The following is a 27,063-nucleotide window of genomic DNA, read 5'->3' as shown; positions in this document are numbered from 1 at the left end:
CAGGAGACAGGCATTTACAGTGACTACATCTCATACAGTGACTCATTCTGGACAGCCGCATGATATGAATTCTCTCTTGGAACAACACGAAGCCATCAAAACATGTTAGTGTTCTTTTTTCGTCTTTCCCAACAGGTAACAACTCAAGACACCACTGGGAAAGACTGAGGGGGCAAATTAAAAAAAAAAAAAAAAACACCCAAAACCAACCCTTTATATATTAAACCCATTTCAGGCGAATAGCCATTAATTCCCTCCCACGCTGTCTGCAGCTTTCTAATTGGCAGAATAAATCTTCCGTAATTGAATAAAGGGGCGCAAAGCTGCTGTGAGACGACGTGAAATTCGGGTGAGGGGGACCGCAATATTCCACCGCGCTTAACACCGCGGAATCGCGCGTATCCCTTTACACGTGAAGGACGGAGATGGCACCCAGAAGGGATATAATTTTGCAGGAATGGCAAGGGCTCCAGACACAATAACCGCTGCTGACTGTGATTATGCATTTTCATTATTGTCTCCCCGGTCTCTCCGCCGCGGAGATGTTCTTTTATCCTCCGCAGCGACAAGCGGAGTAAAACTGATCTCGCTATGAGAGAGTGGCTTACATTAGCTGTGACAAGCGCCTGTTCATTTCTCCCCTTCCACATTAACACGGCATTATCTCCCCACTGCTGACGGAGGGGCGCCGGGCTGGGGAGCGAGCTGCCAAATCCGGCCCCACAGACAAACTATGCGTGATGTGTTAAAATGCAAGACACCTGATTCTGCTGGAAATGAGTTTGACGATTTCCCCGGTGGTCGTGCGGGGGTGAAGTGCTTCAGGTCGATCAGAGGACTCCACTGGAAGAGGGGACGCAGCCTTTTATGCCACCCCCCCGGGAGAAATCAAAGGCAATAGCCTTGCTGAGCGCTGTTAATAACCCATCTAGGTATTTTTCAAATTAGAGAGCAGCTGTCGATGGCCACGGAAATCGTGGAAATAGCAGACCCACTCATTCACTCAATGCAGATTTCCGTGCTTATTATTTACCATCTCTTCGCTAAGATGGCCCCCAGCTCTGGCATTCTCTCATTTCCCCTTCAATCATTTCGGCACAGAGACACCTGTCCCAGCTTTGGAGCTTTACAGCTAAGCATTGGGGGGCCTTCTGTTCGTTGCCTCAGCTCTCCACACAACAGCATGTGTCGGGCCACACTTGTATCAACGTACAGTGTTGACTGTGGCCGCTGGGTAACTGGCCGACTGATTGATTGAACAATATTACATGCATGCACTTAGGTAACCTTGCCCTAAATTCAGAGCTGACTGCACCAAAACAGCCCTGCAAACTTGCGCTTGGCAGTAAAGTATTCTGAGGCAAACATTTAGCTTACCAGTTGTAATATGCCTGAAGTTCTTCTGGTGCACAGTGAATGGGGATTAGTGCAGCAGACGCATAAAAGATTGGGATGTAGCTTTTCCTTTAGGAGACTCCATGTTTTTACAGCTTACATATTTTCCTGAGCACGGAGCCAAAGCGCTCGTGGAACAGTATCTCAGCATGAGTCATACTGGACTTTTGAACCCATAACCTTTGACCCAGTGCCTTTATTAAGTACCACTACACTCTGATGCCAACAGCTTTACTGCCATTTATAGCGTGAGTATATCTGGTAGCTCAGTGATGGCCAGGTCACTGAAGAGGCAGCTGACAAGAGGAGTGGCAGATGGGACATTTCCTGCATTTGGCTTAAACAGTAAAAAAAAAGCAAAGGATCTAAACCTATAGGATTTAGCCTTCTCTACAAATGAGTTGCAGTGGTCTTACAGGCCATTTTGGTAAGGGCCAGCCACCACACAGAGCTTTCATGACCCCTGCATGAGAGCCTGTGTTTTTAACCAGTATAGATTTTTTTTTTTCTTCCTGAAGATATCAATATGCAATTTGTGTTTACAAAGAGAAGTTGGCTGCTTGAAGCATTATTTTATAAGCCACGGCCCCGTTAATGGAGGTCCAGATTTTGATTCATCTCTCGCATACCATCCCTGGTAATCAATAGTGTTTCGCAGCCTGGCAGATTCTTCTCCCCTCCCGTTTTGCAGAAAATAACAATAAAAAAACCTATGTCGAGTCCTGCTGAGTTTGAAATCGTAAACCTCCAGCTTAATAACTGCGGAAAGATTCATCTACCACTGTAACGTAATAAGAAATGTGCACAATAATTACCACCGCTCGACGATTCCACGAAACAGTGGCACTGAATACTCTCATAGCCTCAGACAAATTAAATCAACTCTTTTGAGACTGAGCGTGATGCAGACTGGCTGTTATTGGCTTGAGCAAAATTACGATTGTAATTGTGAGATCCGCTTTTCCTTTTCCGAAGCCGTTGCCACGCAAAGAGTGGTTGATCCCTAACATCTGTGTGATTAGACGGAGCAATAATCAGACGTGACACATCTGCACAGAGCTCGTAATTATTAACCAGCCATGATCCAACCACACCCTTTCAGGAGTTTGTGACGGTTGTTACAACGTGTTGATTGGCGAAACGCAAGGAACCAATGAATAACATGTAAATGCATTCTCAAATTCATTACAGAAGCAATCTAAGCTCATTTAAATCTGATTGCCTGTTCAGTGTAATATGGATAAAGCTGCCACTTGATTGGAGATAAACAAGCGTGATTACATTTGAATTCTAGCCTTAACATACAAGGAGACGCTAATGCAATTCTGTGCCCAACCAGGGGACTTCTGCCTACCTGGCAACCCTGAGACCAGGGGAAAGTTTGATTGGCAAAATGTTGCGCAATATTTCACAATAGCGCTGATGGAAGTTGAGCACAGAATGAAAGGAGTGTATTTACCTCACATTGGAGTTCAGCTCCCATTAGACCCTCTGGCTGAACCTTAATTTGATTTGTTTCACTTCACTCCCAACTGCTACTTAGATACTTTTTAACAGTAATCGTGGATTCTAAGTTACAGTATCTTCAGAGCCCAGAGAATTGTTCATTAACACTCTGGTTTCGTGATTTCATTAGTTGTAAGACTGCGCTTTTGATTAGTCTTTGCTCATTAAAAACAGGACTATACCTACCTGCTTGTCACTTTGTTGCCTCTTATTCTACCTGCAATTACGTGAGCAAAATTAAGGCTGAGCAACCCTGAACAATTTTAATTGGTTTTAACCGCTTTTGTGGTCCCAACTGTCAAAGCCACTTCAGCTGCTGGTAAGTTTCAAATCGAATCTGGCCTGCTAAATACAACTCCTTTTTTGCTTTGTTTCTTGTTTGTCTGGGAAAAAAGGCTTAAAATACACAAACAGAGGAATCTCAGGCCTGCAGAGAGGCCTGCTGTCAGGATGACATGATTCATACTGGGAAATGTTATCGATTTCCTGATCTGCAGCCGGAGAGATCTTCTGAAGACGTGCTGAGCGAGGCTGCCCTGGGAAAGAAAGAGAAACGGGGCATTGCCCAAGGTGCACAAACAACCGCAAATGGGGAGGCTTTAAAGTCTGCACAGCGGACTGTTACCTCCAGTTAGGCTGATCAGAGGGACCAGCAAAAAATAAAATAAAATAAGAAGGTAAAATGCAGCTCTGCCACCTTCACGCGACGGGCGTGGGGAAATGCAGAGTACGGGGGGCTTTTGACTGCCCCACTGCATCCCGCTGTGGCTGAGCCGGAAGCGGCCTGTGGAAATCCCTTCACACTAATGCTGAGAGAGGAGTCCCACAGGATTCTGCGAGGAGCATTTGGAGAGAGAACGGATGCCTTGGAGAAGGGCTGGGCAGCTCAGGCAGCACTGAATCTCAAAGCGTTTTGGAGCATGGGGACAGCGAGTCAAAGCGTTCCTGATATGTTAAATACAGCCCTGATATGCTAAACACAGCCTTGATACATTAAACACAGCCTTGATACTTTAAACATGGCCCTGATGCCTTAAATGCAGCCTTGATAGGTTAAATATGGCTCTGATCTATTAAGTAAGACCATGTGTTATTCACCTTCCCTGTGTAAACCCCAGGCTTTTTTAGTTGCATCCTGATTGTAGGAGCTTAGTGACTGTGTGGTTCAGACGAGGCTCTGTTCTCGTTAACTAACCGGAGCTGACAGGGCGAGCGTGGTGGGAATAGAGAGTTTCAGCGAAATCTCCCTGCTGGAAACTGTTACACAATACAGATGAACTGGAAAGATTATTGATTTGTTTTTATGAATGTCTTAGGGAGGGCTGCTCAGCTGGGCCCGCCTTTCTTCCTTACACTCAGACTGTTTAATCATACATTTTACGGAAATCCGATTTCCTTTGCAGTAACTCTTCAGTTTCCAGGATCCTTGTTTCTCCACTTGGATAGACACCTCCCAGGGCAGGTGCCCCTCCCCTCCAGGTGAAACCCCTCGCCCTCACAAACAATCCCAGAAGCCCCCAGGACGACAGAACTAAAGAAACAGCTGGGTGCATAATCAGAACGAAAGCTCTCATTAATTAAACGCTTTGATCCAATTCATTAAAAATGGATTGTAGGGGAAGGCATTTATCACTTCACAGGTCGAGGAGGAAAAAAAAAAAAATTAATTTCACAGGCACATAAAGTGAAGTTTTAACTGGTTATGTGAGATGCACTGAAGGAGGTCAGTGTGACCAAAGTACAACTGCACTGTTTGTTTGCTCTCTGATATCTAAAAATAAAATGTTTCTGAACACATTCAGATTCTAACTATTGTGGGAGTGCATGTCCTTCCCCTTGGACCTGTTCCTCGATCTATTTTGGACAAAAGCTCCCCAAATAGGTATTAAAGGAACCACTAAGGACTGAGTGCTTTCCATTCCGTGTACACAGCTAGACTCTCGGTAAGAAATGGAAAAAGGGTACAAAAAATAATGGTGAACAAAGTGGAAGGGGAACAGCTCTGCAGAGTGCACTTATTTTACCTCTGAGAAAAAAGGTGAAGTGACGTGAGAGTCAACTTCATATGTCTAACTTTAAGCGTGTGCGACAGTGGGAACATAGCCGGCGCTCGCTCGGCATGCTCTCCACCCTTTAAAAAGTGGAGCGGGGCCTGGCTGTGCACGGGAGGACCCTCACCTGCGGAACTTGTCCCTCATCTTCTCCAGGTCGTCCTTGGTGCGGCCTATTTCCGCCTGCATGAAGTGGCGGCTGGACTGGAATTCCGTCTCCATGGCCTCCATCTTGTGGGTGGTGTGAGTGAGGCGCCGGCGGAGGTCTTCGTTCTGCTGCTGCAGGATCCTGTGCGCACAGGAGGGAGGGGTCAGAGGTCGCAGGTCAGAGTTCAGAGTGCAGGCTCGGGAGTGGACACGCACCACTGCATACTCTCCACCTTAACAACCTTCAAGTTTTACGGAATGTTTTCTTTTCCCTGCTTTGCACTCAGACGGCTCCTGACCTGGAAAGTACCATTTGTTTTAGTGTCTTTTCAAATTATGACTTGGGCACATCCCCAGTCCAGATTTGGAGTGGTCAGTAATGTCCTCAAATTAAAAATAATACAATGAAAAAATGCAATGTTTTTTTCTTCATAATCAACATATTGAACAAGACTGCCAGAGTGCCTCCCTGAAGGAAAGAAGCCCCCCAAAACAAATACGCAAAGACAGTTTATGGGCAAGCCCGGCCAAGAACCGATGGCTCCCCTCATGAATTCATTTGCTGCCTTGCTTTGAGCGAGCAGCGGAAGTTTGGGTGTGTGTGTCTGTGGCCAGCTGTCACTTGGGCGATTGCCTGCTCCATGTCATTGCCGCTCTGCCGGTGGAGTTTAATGGGAGCAGCTGTCAAGGTGCTGGGGGGACAGGAGCAGCTGTGGTGGGGTGGGAGACAGATGCTGCCTGCCACAACTACCGCCAAACGCCGCGCTGCGCTACGACACCGCGCTACACAGCCACCGCCGAGTGCAACGCCGCGGGACGACATAACGCTACACAACCACCGCACTGCACAATGACACAGCTCTGTGCAACGACCGCACCGAGCTACATACCAACCGCCAACCACCACACCATGCAACACTACGCAGCTGAAACGCGTAACTAAAGCACACCACATTATGACACAGCACTATACAAGTGCAGCCTAGCACAGCAAGACAACATAGTTCTATACAACTACTACCTCACGCAGTGATGGCACACAGCCACAAAACTACCACACTAAGACAACACAGCACTATACTGCTGCAAGACATAGAGCTACACAACTACTACATATTATGCACAATATTTTGCATACACTAGTATTAACTAGTATTAACAGCAGCTCATTGTTCATTGTCAGCTTTTGATTGACTTACTAGCTACTGTGTGAATGTGACTTTTTTTTAATAAAAATGGATTTTTCAGCAGGGACACACTCATCTATAAACATATCATGGTGTAACTTTTACCGAGCTAAAAATGACAGTCGTTACTGCAAAACAGTATAGAATAACAGCATGACAATTCGAATACCATGGCATATCAGACACCAGCCTACCGAGACATGGCTCGCACTTCCTCTAAACAGCCTTCCTACACCGCCACAGTGTCACTGCCTTCACCTCGTCCTGCTAATTTTACACCCATCTTACATCAATCTTACATTGGCAAATTCTAAATTATTCAGCTGTACAGCTGGGCTCCTGACTGAGGGATGCAGGTACCGCTGCGCTGCTTATGGCGAAGCAGCGGGATCCGGACGCTTCAAAGATCACTCCCGTCACCGCAACACCGAACCCCGCCGTCTCGCTGGCTTTGCACCCCCCCCCCCCCCCCCCCCACACGTTAGAGATATGAGGGTTGTCAGTTTAGTTTTTCGGGAACGGGTCCTCCTTGTGCAGGGAGACGACGCTGCGCTCGGCGTTCTGTCCTGCCTCAGTGAAAACAGTGCTGTCAGGCGCTCAGTCAGGGGAGCCCTGACGGGAAGGAAACGAACGGGCCCCGTCACTCAATCACCCGCAATGGAGATCAATGGGAGTGCGGCTCGCCGATGCTAAATCTTTAATCGATACGAGATCCTGACAGCCCCCCCCCCGCCCCCCTCCCAAACTGTACCCATCCACCCCCCCCCGCCCAGTTTCCCCTTCCTTTGGACCTCTGTGTCTCAAGGCGAGCAGGCAAGGGCTATGAAAGATTCATGCTGTGGCTTGAAGGGAGAAACTCCATTTCCCTGGTGTTAAAAATGCAACACTCTATTTATTCTATAAATACACGCTCTGAATTTTTCATTCCACTGTTTAAGTCTTTTTTTTTTTTTTGTTTTAGGCACCACGAGAGTGCAGACCTTAAGCACAGCCTTTTGGTTCAGCAGAAAACACTCCAGTTTTAGGGCCGAGAGGGGGGTGGTGGGGGCAGGGGGCCGGAAATGTACAGGTGAAGTGTGAGGACAGATCATTTCCCCGGGCGATTAAAAGGTAGAAATGTGTTCATTGGGGTGCTCCCAACTATACATAGTGTGGTGTAACGCATTCGGAAGAAAATTAGCAACGTGAGGCCCAGGACTAATTTAATATGATTCCATCTGACAGATGTCAAGCGTATGACGGAATGGCTACATCGATCTAGAAGAAAAGTACATACTTTACCTTCTGTTCAACTAACTTGAACAGAAGGCATTTTTTACTGTGGTCCTTTTTACTTAGCTATGGATGGCGTGACCCTTCTGCAGGGAAAATAAAAGAAGGCTTCCAGTTTGGGTTAGCCACGCCCGAGCACACAGCCTCTTCAGGCCTGTTAAAAAGGCCTTAAACACCTGTGCAAATTGAAAGCTCCGAGTGAGTCGGGGAGGCGCTGCACGGCAGAAAAATAACAGCGATAAGGGAAAATAGATATACCAGGGCTCTCAAAAGTAATTCGAAGGCTGGAATTGGAAAATACATTTTCAATTTGCTTGTGACCGCATTTTCAGCGGTTCAAGTTTAACATTCATTAGACTTTGTCCTCCTGGTTTTGAAATGGGTGGGGTGGGGCTGGGGTGGGGGTGGTTAAGAAGTCCCAGAGAAAAATTCTGTTTAGCAACTGGTGTTACCAGCTCCGCAAAAGCCTGTTCTAGAGCAAAGTAAAAATTCCGAACTTCGTACTAATGAGAACCTATGGTCATTCTCTTCAAAATAAGCAATTTCATTTGCATGCATATGTTTGTGTGCCCTTAAGTATAAACAAATATATATGTATTGTCTTGAAATACAAAATAAATTTGTTTTCCAAAAATACTAATTAAATACACATTTCAGTATTAACCCCAGGGAGAGCATCTGACTGCACATGCCAAGTGAGCGTGTATTATAAATGCCTGGCACATCCCAAAAAACTATCTCCCTGGGTTTTATCCTTGCACAGAAGTACAGCAGGAATATTCAGCAGCACCACAGCACTCTCCTCGGCTGAACCTGACCTCGGGACACGTTGGGGCGCTCCCGAGTAGGGGGTGCTCTCACTCTCCCCCCCGCCACGGCGGGCCGCACAGCCCCCGGTGACCCCCTGTGCGCAGTCTGACGGCCGTCTCCGCTCTTCCATCTGCCGCGACACCTCGGCGCCCCCCCCAGTGAGAGGCTGTCTGTCACTGCCACGTCGGGGGGGCTCCTGTCGCTCGGGAGACTTGTGGAGATAGCCTTGGCCGGCTCTGGCACAGGCCAGCCGTCCGCGTGACGGACGAGCCTCGGCGGCGAGCTGCCAGGATGCATTCACGCTCCCCGAGCAGTGAACCTCAAAGAACCAGGGTGGGGTGGGGCGGGGGTGTGGCGGCAGGAAAATAAACTGTGTTCACTGCGCCTTGGGTATTCTTCGTATGCATGAGTCGGGGGTGGGGTGGTTCTAGGGATGGTTCATTGCTCGATGAGGCGAAGTCTGAGACCCGGCGGTTCTGCATGAGAGAAGCGAAGCTGATTTGGGCGACTGGGCCCTCAAACGCTAGGAGGGAGATGGGATCGATCGGCCACCGGGGTGGGGAGATAGAGAGATCATCAGATGTCAATGGAGGATGAGCCTCTCAACACTAAAACCACTCAGAAGTCACCCAGGGCTGAGCACACAACGCTGTTCCTCGTGTATCTGAGGAATTCCTGGGCATTCAGTGGCTTTCTACAGTAAACACACCGACTGTGTGTGGGTGTATGATGGTCGGGAGATAACCAAGGATAATTCTAAGGAAAAAAAAAATGAAATTATGAAAAATTAATAATGTCATGTAATGTAATATTGGCATCACTTTTGCTTCTTCAAACCAGCAAATCATCAAACGCGAATCATTCATGAAATACTGCACTTCGAGAAAACAGCAACATAATTGAACTCCCTGCTAGTACAGTTAACAGTTTAAACAGGGTATCCTGAACAGTATTGGGCATGAACAGTACATTTAAACGATTAAACACCCTAAAGAATCACCCTAAAGCAGTCCGTATCAAATCAATTTTATTTAATTAAGAGCTTAACTGATTAATAAAAGAAACAGTCCCCCCGAATGTTACACAAAAACCCTTAAAGGAAAGAAAAACTACCAAGGGATACAGAGGAACATCATACTCCCCTCTGCATCCCAAAGGACTCTATTATCCTAAGCATTTTGTCTACATTTTTAAGAGGAAAACAGCAAATTGCTCCCATTACTGATTTGAGCACTTTTAGAGCTTAAATTTGGGACGTGGGCGTACAAACTATACCTCACAACAGACCTGTCACAGAACAGCCTCAATTCCTCTGTGCTCTACGGTCTAACAGTGTGTACCAATAGCCAGTCAGGTCCCGTCTGAAGCCAGGGAACTGTGGGTAGAGGGCCTAACTCCGGAACCGCAGCAGGCACAGAGCTGCCAGCCCGTGAATCATTCACGCCTGTAAGCCCACGCAGCACGTTAGGCCAATCGATGTGCTCGCCTGGCCGCTAACACAGCTCTGTAGCTGCTAGCTCTGTACCGCCATGGGGGAAAAAAAGAGGATGGAGGGCGAAACGACGCGGCGCTCTCTGGGGTGACTTTTAGCGCGAACCCCAAACCTACGAGTTACCCCTCAGAGAAGCCATCGCACCTGCCCATCACGGGTTTGCCGTTGCTTGGGTCACCGCAGGGAGAGGACAGTCGGGGTGTTAACTCGGGTTTAGGGAGCATTAATGCGCGACGTGTCCCAGCATGGAATATTTTTTTATTGGATGCTAAAACAGACTGAGGCAGAGTAGAGTTTATTCGGAGGGAGACTGACGGCGAGGGAGAGGGGCCGTGTGGAGGGAGTGATCCTGTGAGGAGAATCCTGGTCCAATGCATAACAACGAGCCCTGGGAGTCACCGCTTTATCTTTCTGATAACGAGAGCTTCCCCTCTCTCTGGGCTCCGCCGCTAACTCCTCCAAAACGTAGGTTTTATCTGCACCAGGAAACATCGCTCCAATCTCACGAGTTTGCAGCCTTGAATGTTACCCGCTCACCAAGTTTGGGAAAAATTAAAACATTCTGAAACATTTTGCGAAACATTCTGAAACATCGGTAAAAGAGCGGTATGGTGAAATTCCATCAGGGAACACAAGTATCTAATGGAGCCAACAAGCAAAGAAACAAGATCTCAATTAAGGAAGTGAAACTGGACGGCACTGGTGCACCGGTTTGCTTGTGGGGCTGATCACTTTTAGCTCTGCCACAACAGCGGGGTGAGAGAACTCACACCCAGCGGGGTTCCAGTGTGCACAGAGGGGAGAGTGGGAGTCCTGGGCAGCTGCTGCCGACACGTCACTCCACTTAACCCTCCCCCCCTCCCCAAACTCCCCCGTTTCGGTCACATCGTACAACCAGCAGGGGTGCCTCTCTCCCCCCCTGCCTCCCTCTCCCCAATTTTAGCCACGTCCTCGTCGCTCCTGACGATTCCCCGCCTCTGTCTGGGACGCCCCCGCTCTCTAGGAGCGTCTAGACGGTAGCAGCTGGGCCACCGGTGCGGCGGTTGGCCTCCCGCCAGCCTGGCGCCGGCGCAACCTGCCCCAAATCGGATCACAGCACCCCGGGCTCATGCAAGGGGATGCTTATTCACTGATGGCAGGGTGGTGTTTTCTACTATGCCATCATTCTGTCACCGCACAGGTGCTAAAAGACCAAACTGGAATTCCATCATTTAAAATGGCAACACAAGGACATCCTCAGAATGCAACACATTAAAGAAACAAAAGTAACTCACTTGATCCTGTCGGCGTCGCATAAGGAGTCCTGGAAAACAACCACAAAAAAAAAGAGAAAAGAATTAACATTCATTAGTATGGGTATGTAGCAGACATACACATAGCAGAGAACAGCTGTGTTTGCATTCATATTTAATCTACCAGTAACTACACAGCACTAATGAGACATCATTCAGCAGTCACTAAACAAAGGCAATCAAACAGACTGAAATCTTCACACTCCGAGCCCTGACGTATCAAGGCTGCGGTGGTTCAAGGCTCATTATCAACGAGCAACCAGAACAATGGGGATGTGTTCCACTATCTCCTGATAAGTTACACAGTAAAGAGGTGTTTCCAACACTGTGACAATCAAGGGAAACAAAGGGAAAACAGCAGGTCATTAAGGCCACAAATCGCGGGGTTGTGGGGGGCGAGAGAAAGGTGTGGGGCATGCACAGAATATCACAAATATCACTGGCAAATATGTACATGCCTGGCACAGCTTTCATATCACTGACAGCCTTGTCCTACTTATGATGAAAAGAAACAGTACTGTTTCCTATGGCTTCACACAGAGACTTCTACATCTGCCAGGTCTCAGGAGGGCAGAACACAGTGAACACCCATTTTAGAAGAGAAGGTGAGAACATGCAAAAACGTATATACTCAGCAGTAAAACCCTGTGGCATTTAAAAGCCTGTAAAGACTATAAACCCTTTTATATAGGAGCTGTAATTATGCCAAGAATCAGGCATCAAACTTTTAGGGCACGTTTTAAGGATATACTTTCACGCACCCTTTATCGCGAACTTCACAGGGAAGAGACAAGCTGTCTAAATTATAATACTTGAACGGCCATTTTTCACTTAGCCACTTAAACTTAAGTACGGTTCACGCTCAGAATGAATTCTGATTAGTGCCCATCTACCTTTAATGGAAGGATGCACTTTGTAGCTGAGCGATTCACTGGCAGACACAGCCAGGCAGACACAGCCTGGCAGAGGCGGCTGTCTGAACACAATACACTGCGACTCTGCTGAAAAAGCTCCCCTCCGTTTCAACAGTAGACCTCTCTCCCCGCCCACATACCTTGATTTGTGAATAGATAGAGAAAGAAGAGAGCTGTTGAGATCCTAAGATTTTTTCCTCCTCTATGTGAGGGGTGGAATGTGGGTATTTGGGAAGGTCGTATTTATCCGCGGGGTCTCTGTGGGGTGTCCTGACGTCTGTGTGAGGGTGGTGGAGGTGGTAAACCGCCCGGCGAACGCTGTCCTCCCACTCGGCCTCACTGCTGCGCCGGGACTCCCCCCCTCCCGGCCGGGTGTAGAAGGGCCCCTCCGCTTTGGGCCGGGCCCCCTCCCTGCGGGCGTCCCCTCTCCGCTGCTCGGGCTCCGGGTCTGCGTCCGAGCTGTCCCGCCGGAGGGGGATCTGCCACGTTGGGAGGCGCCCCTCTCGCTCCTTCCTGGGTCTCTCCGCGAAGTCCCTCCTGGGCGCCCGACGGTCCTCTCGGCCACGGCCCCTCTCCGGCTTCCTGTCGGGCCGCTCCTTTGGCTCCGGCAGCTGGGCTGGGGAGGGGGCGGCTCCCTTCTGCTTCCCGGTATCGAGCCTTTTGCCCCCCAGCAGCTGGAGGTTGGCCGGGCTCAGCACCCGGTAGGTAATCTCGTCCAGGAACTGGGAGAACTTGAGCTTCTCCTCCAGGAGCTGGAGCTTCCGCTCGGACGGCACAGAGCTGGGGGAGGTGGGTGACGTGGGCGTGGTGTGCCCTGGGGGCGTCCTGGCCCGCTCCTGGCTCCCCTGCTCTCTGTCCAGAGACAGGCTCTTGGGGTTGGGGTTGCAGACTCGGTCCTGGCCGAGCATCTCGGCCGAGCGCGACTTGCGCAGGCTCTCCGACTGCACGCCCAGCATGTTGGGCTGCTTCAGGATCCCCTTCGGCGGGGCCTGCCTCAGAAACTCACAGCGCTGCTCCCTGGGGACCAAGATCTCGGCCTTCTCCTTGAAGACGAGGGACCGCTCCAGGCTTCGGGTTTGGGAGGGGGAGCCGTGGACCCCCTGCGGGCCCTCAGAGACGGGGAGGTCTTCCCCGGACAGCACCAGCAGGTCCTCGCTGCGGCTGATGAAGTGGCTGATGCCTTTGGTCTGGGTGACGGTGACCGCGCTGTGGCTGAAGATGTGGGGTGGGGGCAGGATGGTCAGGTCCAGGCTGGAGAGGCTGGACACGTCCAGCTCGCTCTCCGAGGGCAGCGACCAGGACGAGGAGAACACGTTGAAGGCGTCCGGGCTGTCGGGGCACTTGGGGTAGGGGTCCCTGAAGCGACCCGGACACGGTGGCGCGGGCGCATGGTTCTGAAGGCGAGTTACCTGGCTGGGCTCCGGCTGGGGCGCCGCGGGGGCGGGCGCGGTCCCGCCCAGGTCCTCCCGGAATGTGGGCACGGTGTGGCGGACCTCCCGGTGCTGCGGGGGCGCCTTGCGGTACGGCTTCCTGGCGGGGGCGGCGCTCGTCATCCTCGCGTCCGTCCGTCCGTCCTCTCAGTCCGTTATTCCTGCCGAGAGACAAGCGTGAGACGGGCGGAGACGCCGGCCCTGAGCAGCGAGCCCCTGCCGCTGTGCAGAGGCGGCTGTCGAGCTGTGTGCCCCTCTCCCCCGGCGACCGCGACCGAACAGCAGTTTGAATCGATAGGCTCTGATGGGAGCGGCGGCGGGCCGCAGCAGCACCAGTAAAAAGCGGCTGCCGGAAGCGCTGAGAGAGCCCGAGAGTGCAGAGGCTGCCCTTTCAAATCACCATCAAGCGTGTGCCAATTCCTGCACTGGGACGTGAAGCAGCTTGCGAATTCTCCCCCTGCCTACGCCCGTGTGCCGCGCACGCTCTGCATGTGCGTAACGAGAGCATGGTGGATGCTGGACAGAGGGAGGGAGGGAGAAGGGATAAAGAGAAATACCAGAGTGAGAGTGTGTCGGGGCTGGTGATGGGGGGGTGGGGGGACGGGCATGCCTTCGAGCTAGCGATTGATTACAAGCAGAAGTGTGTTTTCCAATAGAGGAGAACTCTTAACCCACAGCCAACTTTGATTGGCAGCAAAAGGTTAATTGATTGAGTCAGCCGATGAATGGGGGGTGGAGGGGTTTGAAAGGAAACTTTAGAATGGGGGTGGAGTGGGGGGGGGGGGGGGGGGGGGGAGCACATTATTGGAGCATCAATTCTCCTCAATCACATTACTGCTTCGCCTCTGTCTCTGACAACTCAGCTACTGCTTTCACCGTGACACAATGTCCCGCAAAAACACCAGCTGAGCAGACATAATGGAGCGAAGTGCAGAAGCAGGAGCATCCGCCAGGGAAGCACCGGATGATGCAGAGCCGTACGTTAAACAGACACAACGGGCGAGCCTCTGAAAGCTACTTCAGAGCAAACAATGAAAGCAACACGTTTGAAGGTGTGTGCATGTGCAAACAGGGCAAATCACTGTGTGAATTTGCAAACTTTTTTTTGTTTTAATTTCCTCTCCTCCTGGAGCTACCCTGGGTCTTTGGGTCAGTGGACTCCCTCAAGTTAAAAAGGCACGCACCACTGGGCTCCCGCCGACAGCCAGTGGCCGGCCCGCATCGATCCCACCGCCGCTTCCTGTGTCACGCCCTATGCTGATAAGTGTGGCATCGCGCGGCTATTTTTGCAGCGCTGTGAACCCTTCCTGACGGGTGGCATCGGAAACACTGGTATGTCACAGCAGATTGCTGATGGAAATCGACAGTTTCCCCGCATGGCTGCTAATGTGTGTGCTCGGGCAACACGTGAGCAGGGCCATATGGAAATATATGCGGTGCACGTGCCCACAGTGTCAAGTGTTTAATTACAGAAAAATATCAATGCCTGAGAATTTCTGATGCAGAATATTTTATGCACATACACATGCACACACACAGAGACACACACACACACACGCACACACACATGCACACACACACACAGAGACACACACATGCACACACACACACAGACACACACACATACCATACATATCAACATGCCTTTACACTGATTTCACACTGATTGTGTTGTTGGTGTTCTCCACCAAGTAAGGGAACATGCACCATCTGTTTTCAATTGCTGCCGTCAGTCTGTGCCCACCTTTACTGGCTACTAATTTGAAAATGCAATATAAACATGCAGGCCTTTACTGCTGTGCTGTCAGAAAAACGACATGGCAACCACAAAGACATGTAATGAAATGGGCTGAATTGCTAATCACTTCACTACTATCTGATGAAAACATTGCGTCAGAACTGAATAAGGGATCGCTGTAATTTTATACCCTTTGTGACTGAGCACCTGTTTCTGTGCAGAAATAGCAGACAATTATGAGGGTGCTACTCGACTGGCATACCGTAAAAAATACGAGCTGCACTTTGGGTCATTCTGACTGGAAGAGGAGGAGAACTGATCAAATCAAGAAAGAATTGTACTCTATATACAGTTATCTAAAATCTGCAGGGATAATACGTCTCATTGAGCTCTGCAGAGATAATATATCTCGTTAAGTCTGTCAGCACTCAAATTCATAGGGAGCACCTTGATATTAGTAAATTGGACTGAGCTTCTGAATTAGACCCTGGATTGATTCTCCATGTCTTGTTACGCATACTGTGTCATCCTTTTTGCAGATAACCCTCACCATCTTCACCAGAAATTCACCGCAGCTTTGCCATGACTAGGGGTGAAGATTAACCAAACCTAATCCTTACCTCAAGCCATGCTGAGGCTTAGCCAAAATGAGCTGCACCTCAGTCTTGGATAAATTCATAAAAAAATGCGATAAAGGACACCCCATACTATGGCTCAAGTAAACAACTGAGCCGTTTTTTGTCTTAATGTCACAAGTGAATCAACTAAGATGAAAGATAATTATAAACAGGACTGCCTAGCATGCCTTGGTTGTTTCTTTTTACCCCCCTTGAACAAATACCACTGGGGCTTTTTGTGTACATTGTGAATTTTGCATGCTTCTGCCACACGCTCAGGCCCTAAGGCGCAACACTCTCCCTCTTCCCTTCTCACGCAATGCCTGGTACACATCGAGGCGCCAGTTCTGGGCAGCTACCGCGGCCTGGCTCCTCGGCGGCCTTTAAACACGCCTCCGTCAGCCGGCCGGTCCCCGGCCTGCCTCCTCAACAGGAGCGGCGCTGAGTCACCCGCTTCCTCTCAGAGAAACGCCCGGGCTGCGGGGCTCCCGCTACGGCGCTTTGCCAAGCCTCCAGATCTGCAGGGAAGCGCAGGCTTTCACACAAACTCTTAATAAAGAAACGCTCACCAAAAAAAAAAAAAAAAAAAGACTCCGCCCCCACTGTAGGATGTATTTATCACATCTTACAAATCTGTGCAGGAGGCCCATTTAACCCATGAGAGCCCGCACCGCAAAAAAGCAAAATGATTCGTTTCTGTTTCATGTGGCAGCACATCTGCAGCCAGGCATCGCATACACCTGTTGGAGACGCTGAAGTTTCAGCTGTCTTGCAGATAAATTCAGATGTGGACATATTCTGCAAAGCTGACAGAGGTTAGTTAAGGTATCTGAGGCACTGCTACCTCAATAAAGACAGGGAAAAAGAAAAAAAGAAAAACTTTCATGGGAGAAGAAGGAAATCAAGCCCCGAACCAACCAGGTGTGAATGTAACTTCAAGCATCAAAATGTCACAAGCAATGATGCTTTAAAACGAATTAAAATTATAGAGGATGAGAGTGCACATCGTGTCACAAGTGAGAATGAAGAAATAAAACAGAAAAAAATATATAAAATAAATCTAGCCTATACTTGCATTGTACCAGTCTAAATGTAAATAAAGGAGTTCAGTGTAATTTCCAATCCTGTATTGCACTTCAGAAAGCCTGACAGTTGAAAAGGGATAATTAAATGGGTCTTTCAACAAAAAAGCTCATATAATACAACGAAAATATTTGAGAATGTAACTGTATATTTCATTTTTAATCATGTAGCATTTCAGAAAGCAGAAGTTTACACCTGTTCAGTAGTATTTTAGTATTACACTGAATCCAGATACCATAAGTTATGCTTCTGGGATTCGTTTTTGACGGGCATCAGAGTAGACAATGCAAAAATCCACTAATCATTATAGTAAATGGATACACCAGTCTAATCATTTGTGTTCACCATCCAGATGACAAATCAGATTACGTGAAGAGTGTGCTTTTTTTACTGATTCTCTCCAGAGTCTACAAACTGTATCTCTGGTGTGTATTACCTGATAGCAAAATCATCATATGAATGGATGAAGAAAGGCATGATAATGAATGTGTGGAAGAAGTGCTCCAATCGAATCAGAGCTCACAAAACATGCACATCTTCATCATAGCGTGGGTTCAGCAATCACAGCGTCAGGGGAAGACGGTGAAAGAGAGAGTGGCAATTTCACTGCTATCAAATTACAGCCCTGCCAGGTTCTGAGCGGTGCAGTTGGAAAGGCATTCGCTTTGAGAGCAGGCTAAGCTGTAAGGCCTGGGTTCGAAACCAGCTGGGCCATTTGCAGATGATGACCAAGATTCCACAGCAGCAGAACAAACTGGCTTTATTCTACCAGGGACAGGGGTGGGTAGGGTAAGCCAGGGCTTCCTCATGTGATTGCTCTCAGAAGCCTGACAAATTGCCAAGCGCCTGTGAGCTGCTCAGATGAGTAGCACTCATTCCTGTGCTAGGTGACCTGTAGTGAGAAATATAGCCAGCGGCTGCATGTGAATGTTTCGAAGGATCGCATTAGTCCTGCTTCAGTGTGGGGACTGTCACGATTTCTCACCAAAGATCAGATTTCTCACGCGCTGCAACTCTGAAAGAAGCCACTTTATACGTGACAAAAGTCAATCGCCAGAACACCGGCTGGTGGCCCTTCACACGCTGTACATCCCAAACCGTCAGTCCAACTGAAGCCGCTCTGATATACGGGTTGGAAAAGGGTTTCATCCTAGCTGCCGAAGCAGTCTGCTGGAACAAACTGCCCTAACAGCTCCGGCCGGCGGCCAGACGAGGCAGATCTGCAGCCGACTAAACGACAGAGGACCCCGTCGCCGCGCTTGTCTGCGTCTCCCCAGGATCGGGAACGCTGTTAACAGCCAATTAAAGCCGGTCCCCCCCCCTCACTTTAAAGCACGGCGGGTCTTTAAGCAACACATTAACGGCTGCACTCTGTGTCGATAGCTAAATGTGAAAATGCCGTAATGAGCTTTCAGAGCTCGCCGCCCCTTAATGGTGTCGAACCTTCAGTATTTACATGGGTACGGGAAAGGGTGTGTGTGTGTGTGTGTGTGTGTGTGTGTGTGTGTGTGTGTGTGTGTGTGTGGGGGCAGCTTCATTACCATGTGAGGGATTGGATTTTCAACATGGCCCGCTTCTGCTCTGGAAGCGCGTCCGTACTTATTTGCGTCCCTCTTACCACGCAGTGTCATTCGGAATTCAATATTATAATCACAGCACTGCTGCCCCCCCTCCACTCCGTAAATCCTTTTAATTTAATTCTCCCAGGTTAACCCAACAAGCTTTTCTCTACCAGGATCATGCACCTTGAAGGCGCCGTTTAAGATAGACGGACGCATTAGGGAGATATATGGGCCAGGAGGCCTTGATAAAACAGGGCTTTTAATGCATCCGGGAAAAGACATGCACAGCTGAATAACAGCGTGTTCCCTCAGGTTAAATAAAGGGGGAAGAAAAATGGCAAAACACATCTCCTGGGAAGGCTAAAGACCGGATTCAGCGTGTTTATAAAAATAAAAAAGGCAGCAGATGAACACTACGGAGGATCACGGAATTCAGAAATAATGAGATGCGCCCGAAAATCACAAGCCTCTGTGAATTTCGTTTTACTTCGCACGCTCAGGCAGCTGCCAAATACCAGCCAGAGATGCTGACAAATTAAACCATGAATTAATTGCCACAATTATGCATTATGAAGCGAAATTTGAAAGGAAAAAAAAAAATTGCATTTGAAATTAGTGTGAGGTCGCTGTTTGGAGATGGAAACGTGTGCAGATTCCGAAACAAGACAGGAGCCCGTCATTCATTCGAACACGATATCCATGACACTTTTTTTTTTGGCTCCTCCTTCTCAGAGCTAGTTAACTCAATGCAATGCGGTACACATCCCTGAAGTTTAATATTTCAACAATATTTATGGCTGCACTAACAGGAGAACACACTCAAGCCTTCATACTAGAGGAGTTATGGCACTGACCGGGTCGCAGTGCCGTCTCCTCCAGGCCTATTCGTCTTTGTCAGATCCGATTCCATTCAGTCGCGACCCTCGCGGACGTGACAGCTCGCGCTCCCCTGACCGGCGGCTCGGGTGCGCCGCTACAGTCCCTCTAAGTTCTCCAAGACCAGTTCTTTCCAGTGACAACTGATTAGCACCTGGAATTAACAGCCTTTCTGCCATTCTACCATTCGAAAGGACGTGAGAGGCTTGAGGCGAAAGGCAATGTGGGGGACCCGAGAACCGAGATTTCCGACCACCGCAGCTGCGAAATCCTGCTCCAGACTGCCGCGGCCAAGCGTATGGCGCTAATGTATCAAACTGGCTCACGCCATAACAAGGATGTGGGATATGCACACAGTCCTTCTTTCTGGCCCAGCTGTCTCCATGACGACAGGCATCATAACTGACAGAGTTTGTGTTCTGTGTACCAGAAGCAAAAATGCAGCCGCTTAAGGCTTTCATGACACAGCAACGGTCTCGAGTTTCAAGGATCCAACTGTGGTAAACAGACCTCCTTTTGACCACACTGAAATTATCTGTGAAAGTCCTGCTTCCTAAGGCTCATTAGCAAGCAGGAATTTAGACATACCAAACAGATCCTCCTTCATGCTGAGATATAAACATGTTTGCTGGGTCAAGCAAACAAAATCCCCGCTCCTCGTTTTTTTGTGGACACTTCAATGATGGTTTATGGGGAAAAAAAAAAAACAAAACACATTCATTTGCATTTTTTAAGTTATAATGGTGTGTGTGTGGTTCTTCTACATTCAGTGCACGATGGAATCCCCTTGGAGAGGGATGATTATAGCAGTGGACAAAGAATGTGTGCGAGTGTGTGTTACATGTATCGTGACTGATAGCTACGTATAGCTACATATCGCACACACATACACAGTACACATACATACACACATGCATGATAGCAAGCAACATTCCTTCCTTATATGATAATTCATACCCCCCAAAGGCTGCTGCAGGCTACTGGCCGGGGACCGCAAGAGTAAATTATACTCGCGCTGAGTTCGGCTGGGGTTTAATTATTCTGACATATGAACAATTCTCCTGCAGGGCTAAAGTCCTGCAGGCTCTCCAACTCTCTTTCATATCTACTCTCAGAACTTGGTAAAGTAGTCAAAGCGCTGTTTTTTTTTTTTCTTATCATTTACTGCGTACAATTGCATCCAATTTACCCACTGGATCATTTTTAAACGTCAAGCTGGCGTTGGAAATACCGGGGTCCTCTGGTAGCCGTTAATAGGTACCGGTCTACCAAAAACCACAGATGTATGACTGACAATGTTCAGTATTCTTCCATCAGCCATCTGCACTCTGCTTTGTTAGGCAACCCAACAACGTTCCCTAAGCTTCAAAAAAAAAAAAAAAAAAACTGAAGTATCAAGAACTCTCTTTCCAATTAAGACGACTATTTGAATTGTGAAGTAGCGGCGGTATGAGTAATTCCAAGTGCCCTATAAATGATTCAGCCCACAGAGAGGAGGTGTGCTGGAGAGCAGTCCCTCATTATAGGGACAGGGCGGCCACCCTTAGTCTGATCCTGGCATTAGGAAAGTCAGCTCCTCGGCATTTCGCGGCGGCGCAAACGCGGCGGAAGGGCTTCGTTTCTGGAATGAGCGCTCGCACGTAATGGGAAACGTTCCACCAGAGCGTTCCAGACCGAGGACGGGAGCAGAGTGCCGAGGCGGCCGCGGGGGCTCTGCCAAAAAAAAGCGCTCCTGCCTGCGCCGGCCAAGTGAGTTAATTACCTGCTTTCATTTAGAGGAGAAAGAGACTTATTAGCTTTGATCAAACATCAAACGTTAAAAAAAAAAAGAATAAATAAAAAAGCATACTGTTAACAAATTCCTCCCCCCAAATCCCCCCTAACTTGACAAGGTGGTTTTCGATTACTGGGGGGGGGGACGACTCCCATTTCTGGGGCAGAAAAATCACAGAGTGAATCTTTGCATCGTTTCATCAGTCACAGACCAAACCCTTCTCCTCGGTGTGTACATCTCCACAACAGCCATTTGCATCTGCTTGTCATTACAGAAACAATTGCACTTTATGAGGGAGCCGAACACCATGGCTGCCAATTAGGGCTATTTCTGGAAGCCAACAGCACAACTCTACCCCCACGGCAACCGTGCGACACACTCAAAAAGGGGATATTTATATCGAGTAATGACTGTACCCAAAATCGGAGATCCAGATCTGGGCGATGTCTTCATCCACAGGTTCCCAGCCCGGCGTCCTGAAAGACACAGAGCAGATCAATGGAGATACCCGAACTTCACACTGTCACGGAGGTGTTAACACAAAACAACGGTGACATCTCGGCACTTTTTAAAGCGACGCTCGTTAGCGAGGCGCTGTTACATAAACGCTGCTCCAGCCGCTCGTTAGCATTTCCTCATCGCTGCATTTTCGACAAATTTCCATTTTCAGATAAACAATGTTCCTACTGAACATCACCTGCTCTCCGCTTCGGTAAGCGCTGGTGAATTTAGTTAACATGGCGGTCTATAATATAACATTAATCTCTAACCATGTGGAAGTCTGGGGCTAATTAGTAATTTTTTATTTTGTCTGAATCCTTACTTGCATATCTTGAGAAATAAACTATCACATTTTAAAGCTACATATTTTGACTCTTGCAGGAGGTCACAAGCATAAATCTTCTTACAACAGATTCTCGCAACACTTAGTAAGCTAAGCGTTTTTCACCAACGACCAACAGAATGAAGGACAATTAGGCCAACTTCTAACTGAATCTCTGTTGATACAGACAATAAGACATACTTTCTGCAAAAGATAGAAAACCATATCACAGGAAGGCATTTTCAATACATTTTTCCTGCAGTAGAAAGATGTCATCCTTTACACCGGTATTACACATATACAGAAATAGCAAGCACGAATACTGATTCAGTGGGGTTCCATGAAAAATTTCCCGAAGTGCATCATATCCAAAAACAAAACCCATTCACCGGTTGTTAAAAATATATTTTGGTATAGTAACGCTTGAAGCTTTACTACACACCACTTTTTCTCCTCGCAGAAGCATGCATTTGGTATGAGCTAATATCATACAATATTCATTTAGTGTACAGTGTGTTCTTTTCCTGACGTTTGGGCCCCGGTACATTCAATGCCTCCCATTATAGAGGATAAGGCTTGCAGCAGGATGTGACTCGGAATAACAAATACCAGCCCATGGCTGCCAGCGATGCGTGACAGTCAGCTGGTGGCACCCTGGAACAGAATCTCAGACGCACTGGAGACTTCAAACAACCCAGCTATGCCGGCCCCCCCATTTCCCCCCTGCCAACTGGAACAGGTGGGGGGGGGCAGAGGGGGTGGCGGAGGCTGAGCTAGGCGATCAGACACCTCGGGAGGCTTTCATTTCAGTCTAATAAATTCAATGCGCTGCCACATCTAGCCAGGGGGGTTAAAATAAAAAATAAAAAAAAACAGACACACTTGAAAACCTGGATGAGGGCCCCCTGAAAAGTGGATGCACCAGCTGCATTTTCAAAGTTAATATTTTATCTCGTTCGGATATATTAAAACGGTGATTCTAAATTGGCTCGTAGATCGCAGACGGAGATAATGTGATGAAAATGCAAATGTCAAGGGTTCAGGTTTTTTTTCTGCTTCCAATTGTAATTCAGGTGATTTACCGTACTTAAAAACCGTAGGATTGGAAGAAAAAGAAAAACCAAGCCTATTTTGCATGCCCACGGCATGAACCGGGGCCTTAGACGGAGATCCTGCTTCATGTGATACTAATAAAAAGATCTGGACATCTGTCTGGTTTAATTATGGGTTTAAACAAGCTTTTTCATTAATTCGGAGGCTCTGCAGAGATAGTTACGAACACAAATTATGCTTTAGCTTTAAAGTTAATAAGGGTCCCTCTCGCTGGCGTAACGTCCCCTGGGACAGACAGGCAGAACCCGCTGAGTCCCCCACTGGTCCCCTGCCTTTTCCAATGGAGGAAAGTGGAGTGTCTCTCCATTATTAACAGGTGCCTGGACAGGCGTCCAGGGCCGCCGCGCTCGTCCTGCTCGGGTTCAGCATGAATAATTTAATGAGGGAGACAGCTAAGGTTCATATGACCGCGCGCCTGGAAAAGTCATTATTTTCCAGCCATGCAGCGGGGAGAATAATAACTCAATTCGTGGGGTCATACGGAGGCACTTGACTCGCCTCGACGGCGGCCCCGTGTTCCATTTCGGGCAGATTGACGGGCCCCCGCTTCCATTTCGGCAGCGCGAGGCATCGCATTGAAATGAACAGCTAACGCCATCGCACCTGGTGAGATCGAGAGATTGAAATTCGGACCACTAAGAACAATGAGAAAGGCGACTTTCTTACATAAAGGCAACAAACAATACCCGATGCGTGCAAGAAATTTCAGCACAAGCAAAGTCCTTCTAGTGGAGCATAACTGATATCCAACTACCTGCATTCAAACTTGCGATGAGGTTTTTGAAACAAAACCTGAACGCTTTTTTCCTCACAACTTAGCCAAACAACCGCAAAACAACACCAAGACTTTTAGACAGAAAAAGGCACTTTCAACACAGTTAAGTGACAAATCAGTACCCCCCCCCCCCCCCCCCCCCCCCCCAACGCCCCACCCCCCCCCCCCCCCACCCCAATCTCTGCCTGGAATCTGGAAGTGAAGGGATGAGAGAAGTATTGTAAAGAGACCCTCACCTTAAGTGCACAAGCCCCGGGCTCCAGAATCATCACCCTGAATCAGTCGCTCCGGTCGGAAACTCAATCCCACAGTCCTCCTCCTCCCTCCTCCTGGCATGTGACCTCAAGTCTATTGATGACCTGAAACACAAGCAGGTGGACGGAAAAAAACACGGCCGGCGTCAGTGCAGCTGTCAATCTCTCGGCTCAACAAATAAGACGACCGCCCAGGCAGGGCTCCGAGCGCTCGCGAGACAGGGGCCATAAATCTGAACCCTAAGTGCTTTTTATTTCTCCTCCATTTAGAAACTCTTTACCTTTCCTGACAAGTCACGTGATTTCACTGTTGTACCTTTAAGGCAAGGGGTAAGCTTGTCAAACGCAGCAAGTTTCTGATGTGTCTTGAAAATTTTCAAAGTGTGTGGCTGGATTAAATACAGTACGATTCTCAAGGGTCTATTATTGGTCAGACACAGGACTCTTACTCCCAGTAAATGGTGTTAAGAATGCTAGGAGGGTGTACTGCACTCTCACTGGGTAGACCTATAGAATCAACCTGAAAAGTTTGGTGCCTTCAATTGTCCATTGGTTAAATAAAGTTTGGCAAGATGACGAACCTACTGGAAACGACCATAATCTAAATCAAGTCTGAGGGCACGTTTTTTCCCCACCTTTAACCAGGAGAGCAAACACTGCACCACGCCCTATGGTTCAGCTTAACTACGTAGCATAGGTCTGTATACTCCTGGCCTGTCAGAGCCACAGACTGAAGCTCTGTTACCTTCCTAAATTCCACACTGAATAACTTCCTCTACTCTCTGTAAACCCCTATGTACCAGTATTTTCAGAGCAGTTACTATCTTGCTTGTTTTACAGAGTGACGGCACTAAAGCAATATTTGTGGAGGAAAAAAAATACTCAAAAGACCTTCAAAGGAAAATCTGATCATATCCGCAATGTGATGCTTAAAAGAAAAAAAACACACTTTTTTGGAAGCAGATTTACATTTCTGACACATTTTCTTTTTTCCATGGCGAGCAGTGTGTGGCTTTTTTGTGCCAGATATATGTAGAATGATTATGTGAATTGCTTTGCAAATGAAGAGGTGCTCTGAAGTGCTCTCCACTGCCGTCACCCGCAGTGAAAACGCCTACGAGGACCATTCTCTGACAGCTAAACAGCTTCATAAGCAATGCCGAGTGTTGCGGTTCAAGAGCTCTTCCCGCGCCGTTTTTCGCACGGCCGGCCGGCACAAATAACAGAAGAGCGAGCTCATAGGCTTTTTGGCGGAAGAAAGTTTTACAGGGCTTAATTCTGGACCGACGGACCCTCCCGCATCCCGGTAACAAGACCAACGTGGCTTCTTTGGGAGTGGCCAAAATTAACATGTCAACTGACTCTTTTGACTGTACTGATCGACCCAAATTCTCCCAGGTTACAAAAAGAAACAACATTTCCCCACCCCCACGGTGAATAAATACAATTTCTTTAAAGATCCTTTTCAGGTGCTGCTGGGACATTTTGTACACCTGAGCAAAGTCTTTTTGCTTGTCTTCAGTGTCCATGGACTCCTCGCATGAGTGCACATTCGCCGCTCAATCAAAGGCATGACACAACATTCATAAAAGACGAAAATTCAATACTGTGAACCTTTTAACTCATGTCACTGCTGCACATTCGCTTTTTGAAGCCCTTAGTTTATTTCTCCTTTCCAACACATTCATTTCTCTGGGGCTCCCGTTTCAAAAGATGAAAGTCCATATTGCACGGTTTTGAAGTTTGAATTCAATGTCCTTCACTGGTAAGAACATGTCTGAAACAACCGCTGAAGGCTGAAGCTCTCCAACTGTCAGTCTTTGACTGGGGTCAGTGCAGGATCTTTTTTTTTTTTTTAATGTTTCTCCACATTTCACCCAATTTTAGCACCAGCAGTTATACACTAGGCTCAGCTCTTGCAGAAGCGCTAAGCCCAGAAAGTGGAATCCTCCAATTCATTCATATAAAGGCCAAAGGCTTTTCTGTGATAAGTCCCACAATGCACCACAGCAGGGCACACAGCTGAAAGGAGATCCCAGCGCAGGAACTTTGCAGGCACCTCACGAATCATTAGACGGCATCACAACAGAGAGATGTGGGAGGCCTGCCTACATACCCATCCCTACCCTCAATGGAATTTGCTGTGCAATTTGTTGTGCGCCAACAACATGGCTGGAGACGAACCCAAGCCGTAGAGCTCAGTCAGCACTCAGAACTAGACCTTTGGTTGACTGAGGAGGTCAAGAGCCCCCGGTATGAACCGGCTGAGGACACTGGATCCATTTCTACCTCCCAAAATACATGCTGGTACTGACTGTAAGGGAAGATGTTTAGTGGCTTACGGAAATTTTACGCCACATCTGATGTGTAAATTAGATTGGGGAGTATATGCACATGCCACTGTTCTAACGTGCCGGTCAAGGTGGCTATATGTCAGAAAATAGAAAAAACACCCGCACAACTAAAACCTTTACTACCTTAACGAAAACACATTTAGGTCCCTTTGAACCTTCATCAGGTCCAGGTCCTGACCAAGTTTAAGATGATTTGAAATGTTTCTTTCTTTTCTGTAGGCTGAAATACCAAGTAGCCATTCTGTTCAAAAGTAAAGTCAAACGAGTCACTTTTCTTAGTGGCGACTGGCTGGTTAATGTCCTCACCTGACCGGATTGCGCAGCGACACGCTCTTCCACCTGACTACCACCACCATAAACCTGACTACCTGTGACCTATTAAGCCCTACCAATAAGGCGTTAAGAGTGATGTATTGGCTACTGCCTTCTTTGTGTGTAAGAAACCAATTTCCAGCTGATCCTTTCATTTCTGTGCAGAAGAAAGCTTGTCCAGTCAAGCAGACACACCGATCGCAGAGTCAAGGGAACTCCGCCAATCAATTGCATGGCTGCTTTAAAAAGTGGGACTCTTGACCTGTATTTCCGTGCATAAAGGCAG

General features: G+C 48.1%; 1 protein-coding gene across 2 annotated transcripts in view; it reads right to left on the bottom strand.

Annotated features, from left to right (window-relative positions):
- Positions 1-27,063, bottom strand: part of tjap1 (tight junction associated protein 1 (peripheral)) — a 98,991-nt gene that overhangs the window by 15,006 nt on the left and 56,922 nt on the right. For both annotated transcript variants that reach the window (XM_036546279.1, XM_036546278.1), the window contains exons 2-6: positions 24,094-24,216; positions 21,563-21,622; positions 13,476-13,657; positions 11,135-11,163; positions 5,080-5,241 (exon numbers count right to left, since the gene is read on the bottom strand). In XM_036546279.1, the coding sequence (XP_036402172.1) occupies positions 5,080-5,241; positions 11,135-11,163; positions 13,476-13,619 (335 nt within the window). In that variant the 5' untranslated portion in view covers positions 13,620-13,657; positions 21,563-21,622; positions 24,094-24,216. The remainder of the gene's footprint in view (positions 1-5,079; positions 5,242-11,134; positions 11,164-13,475; positions 13,658-21,562; positions 21,623-24,093; positions 24,217-27,063) is intronic.

This window comes from Megalops cyprinoides, chromosome 15 (genome assembly GCF_013368585.1).
Source record: "Megalops cyprinoides isolate fMegCyp1 chromosome 15, fMegCyp1.pri, whole genome shotgun sequence".
NCBI classification, from domain to species: Eukaryota; Metazoa; Chordata; class Actinopteri; order Elopiformes; family Megalopidae; genus Megalops; species Megalops cyprinoides.
Note: the sequence above shows the minus strand (reverse complement) of the source record. Positions and strands in the feature narration are given on the sequence as shown.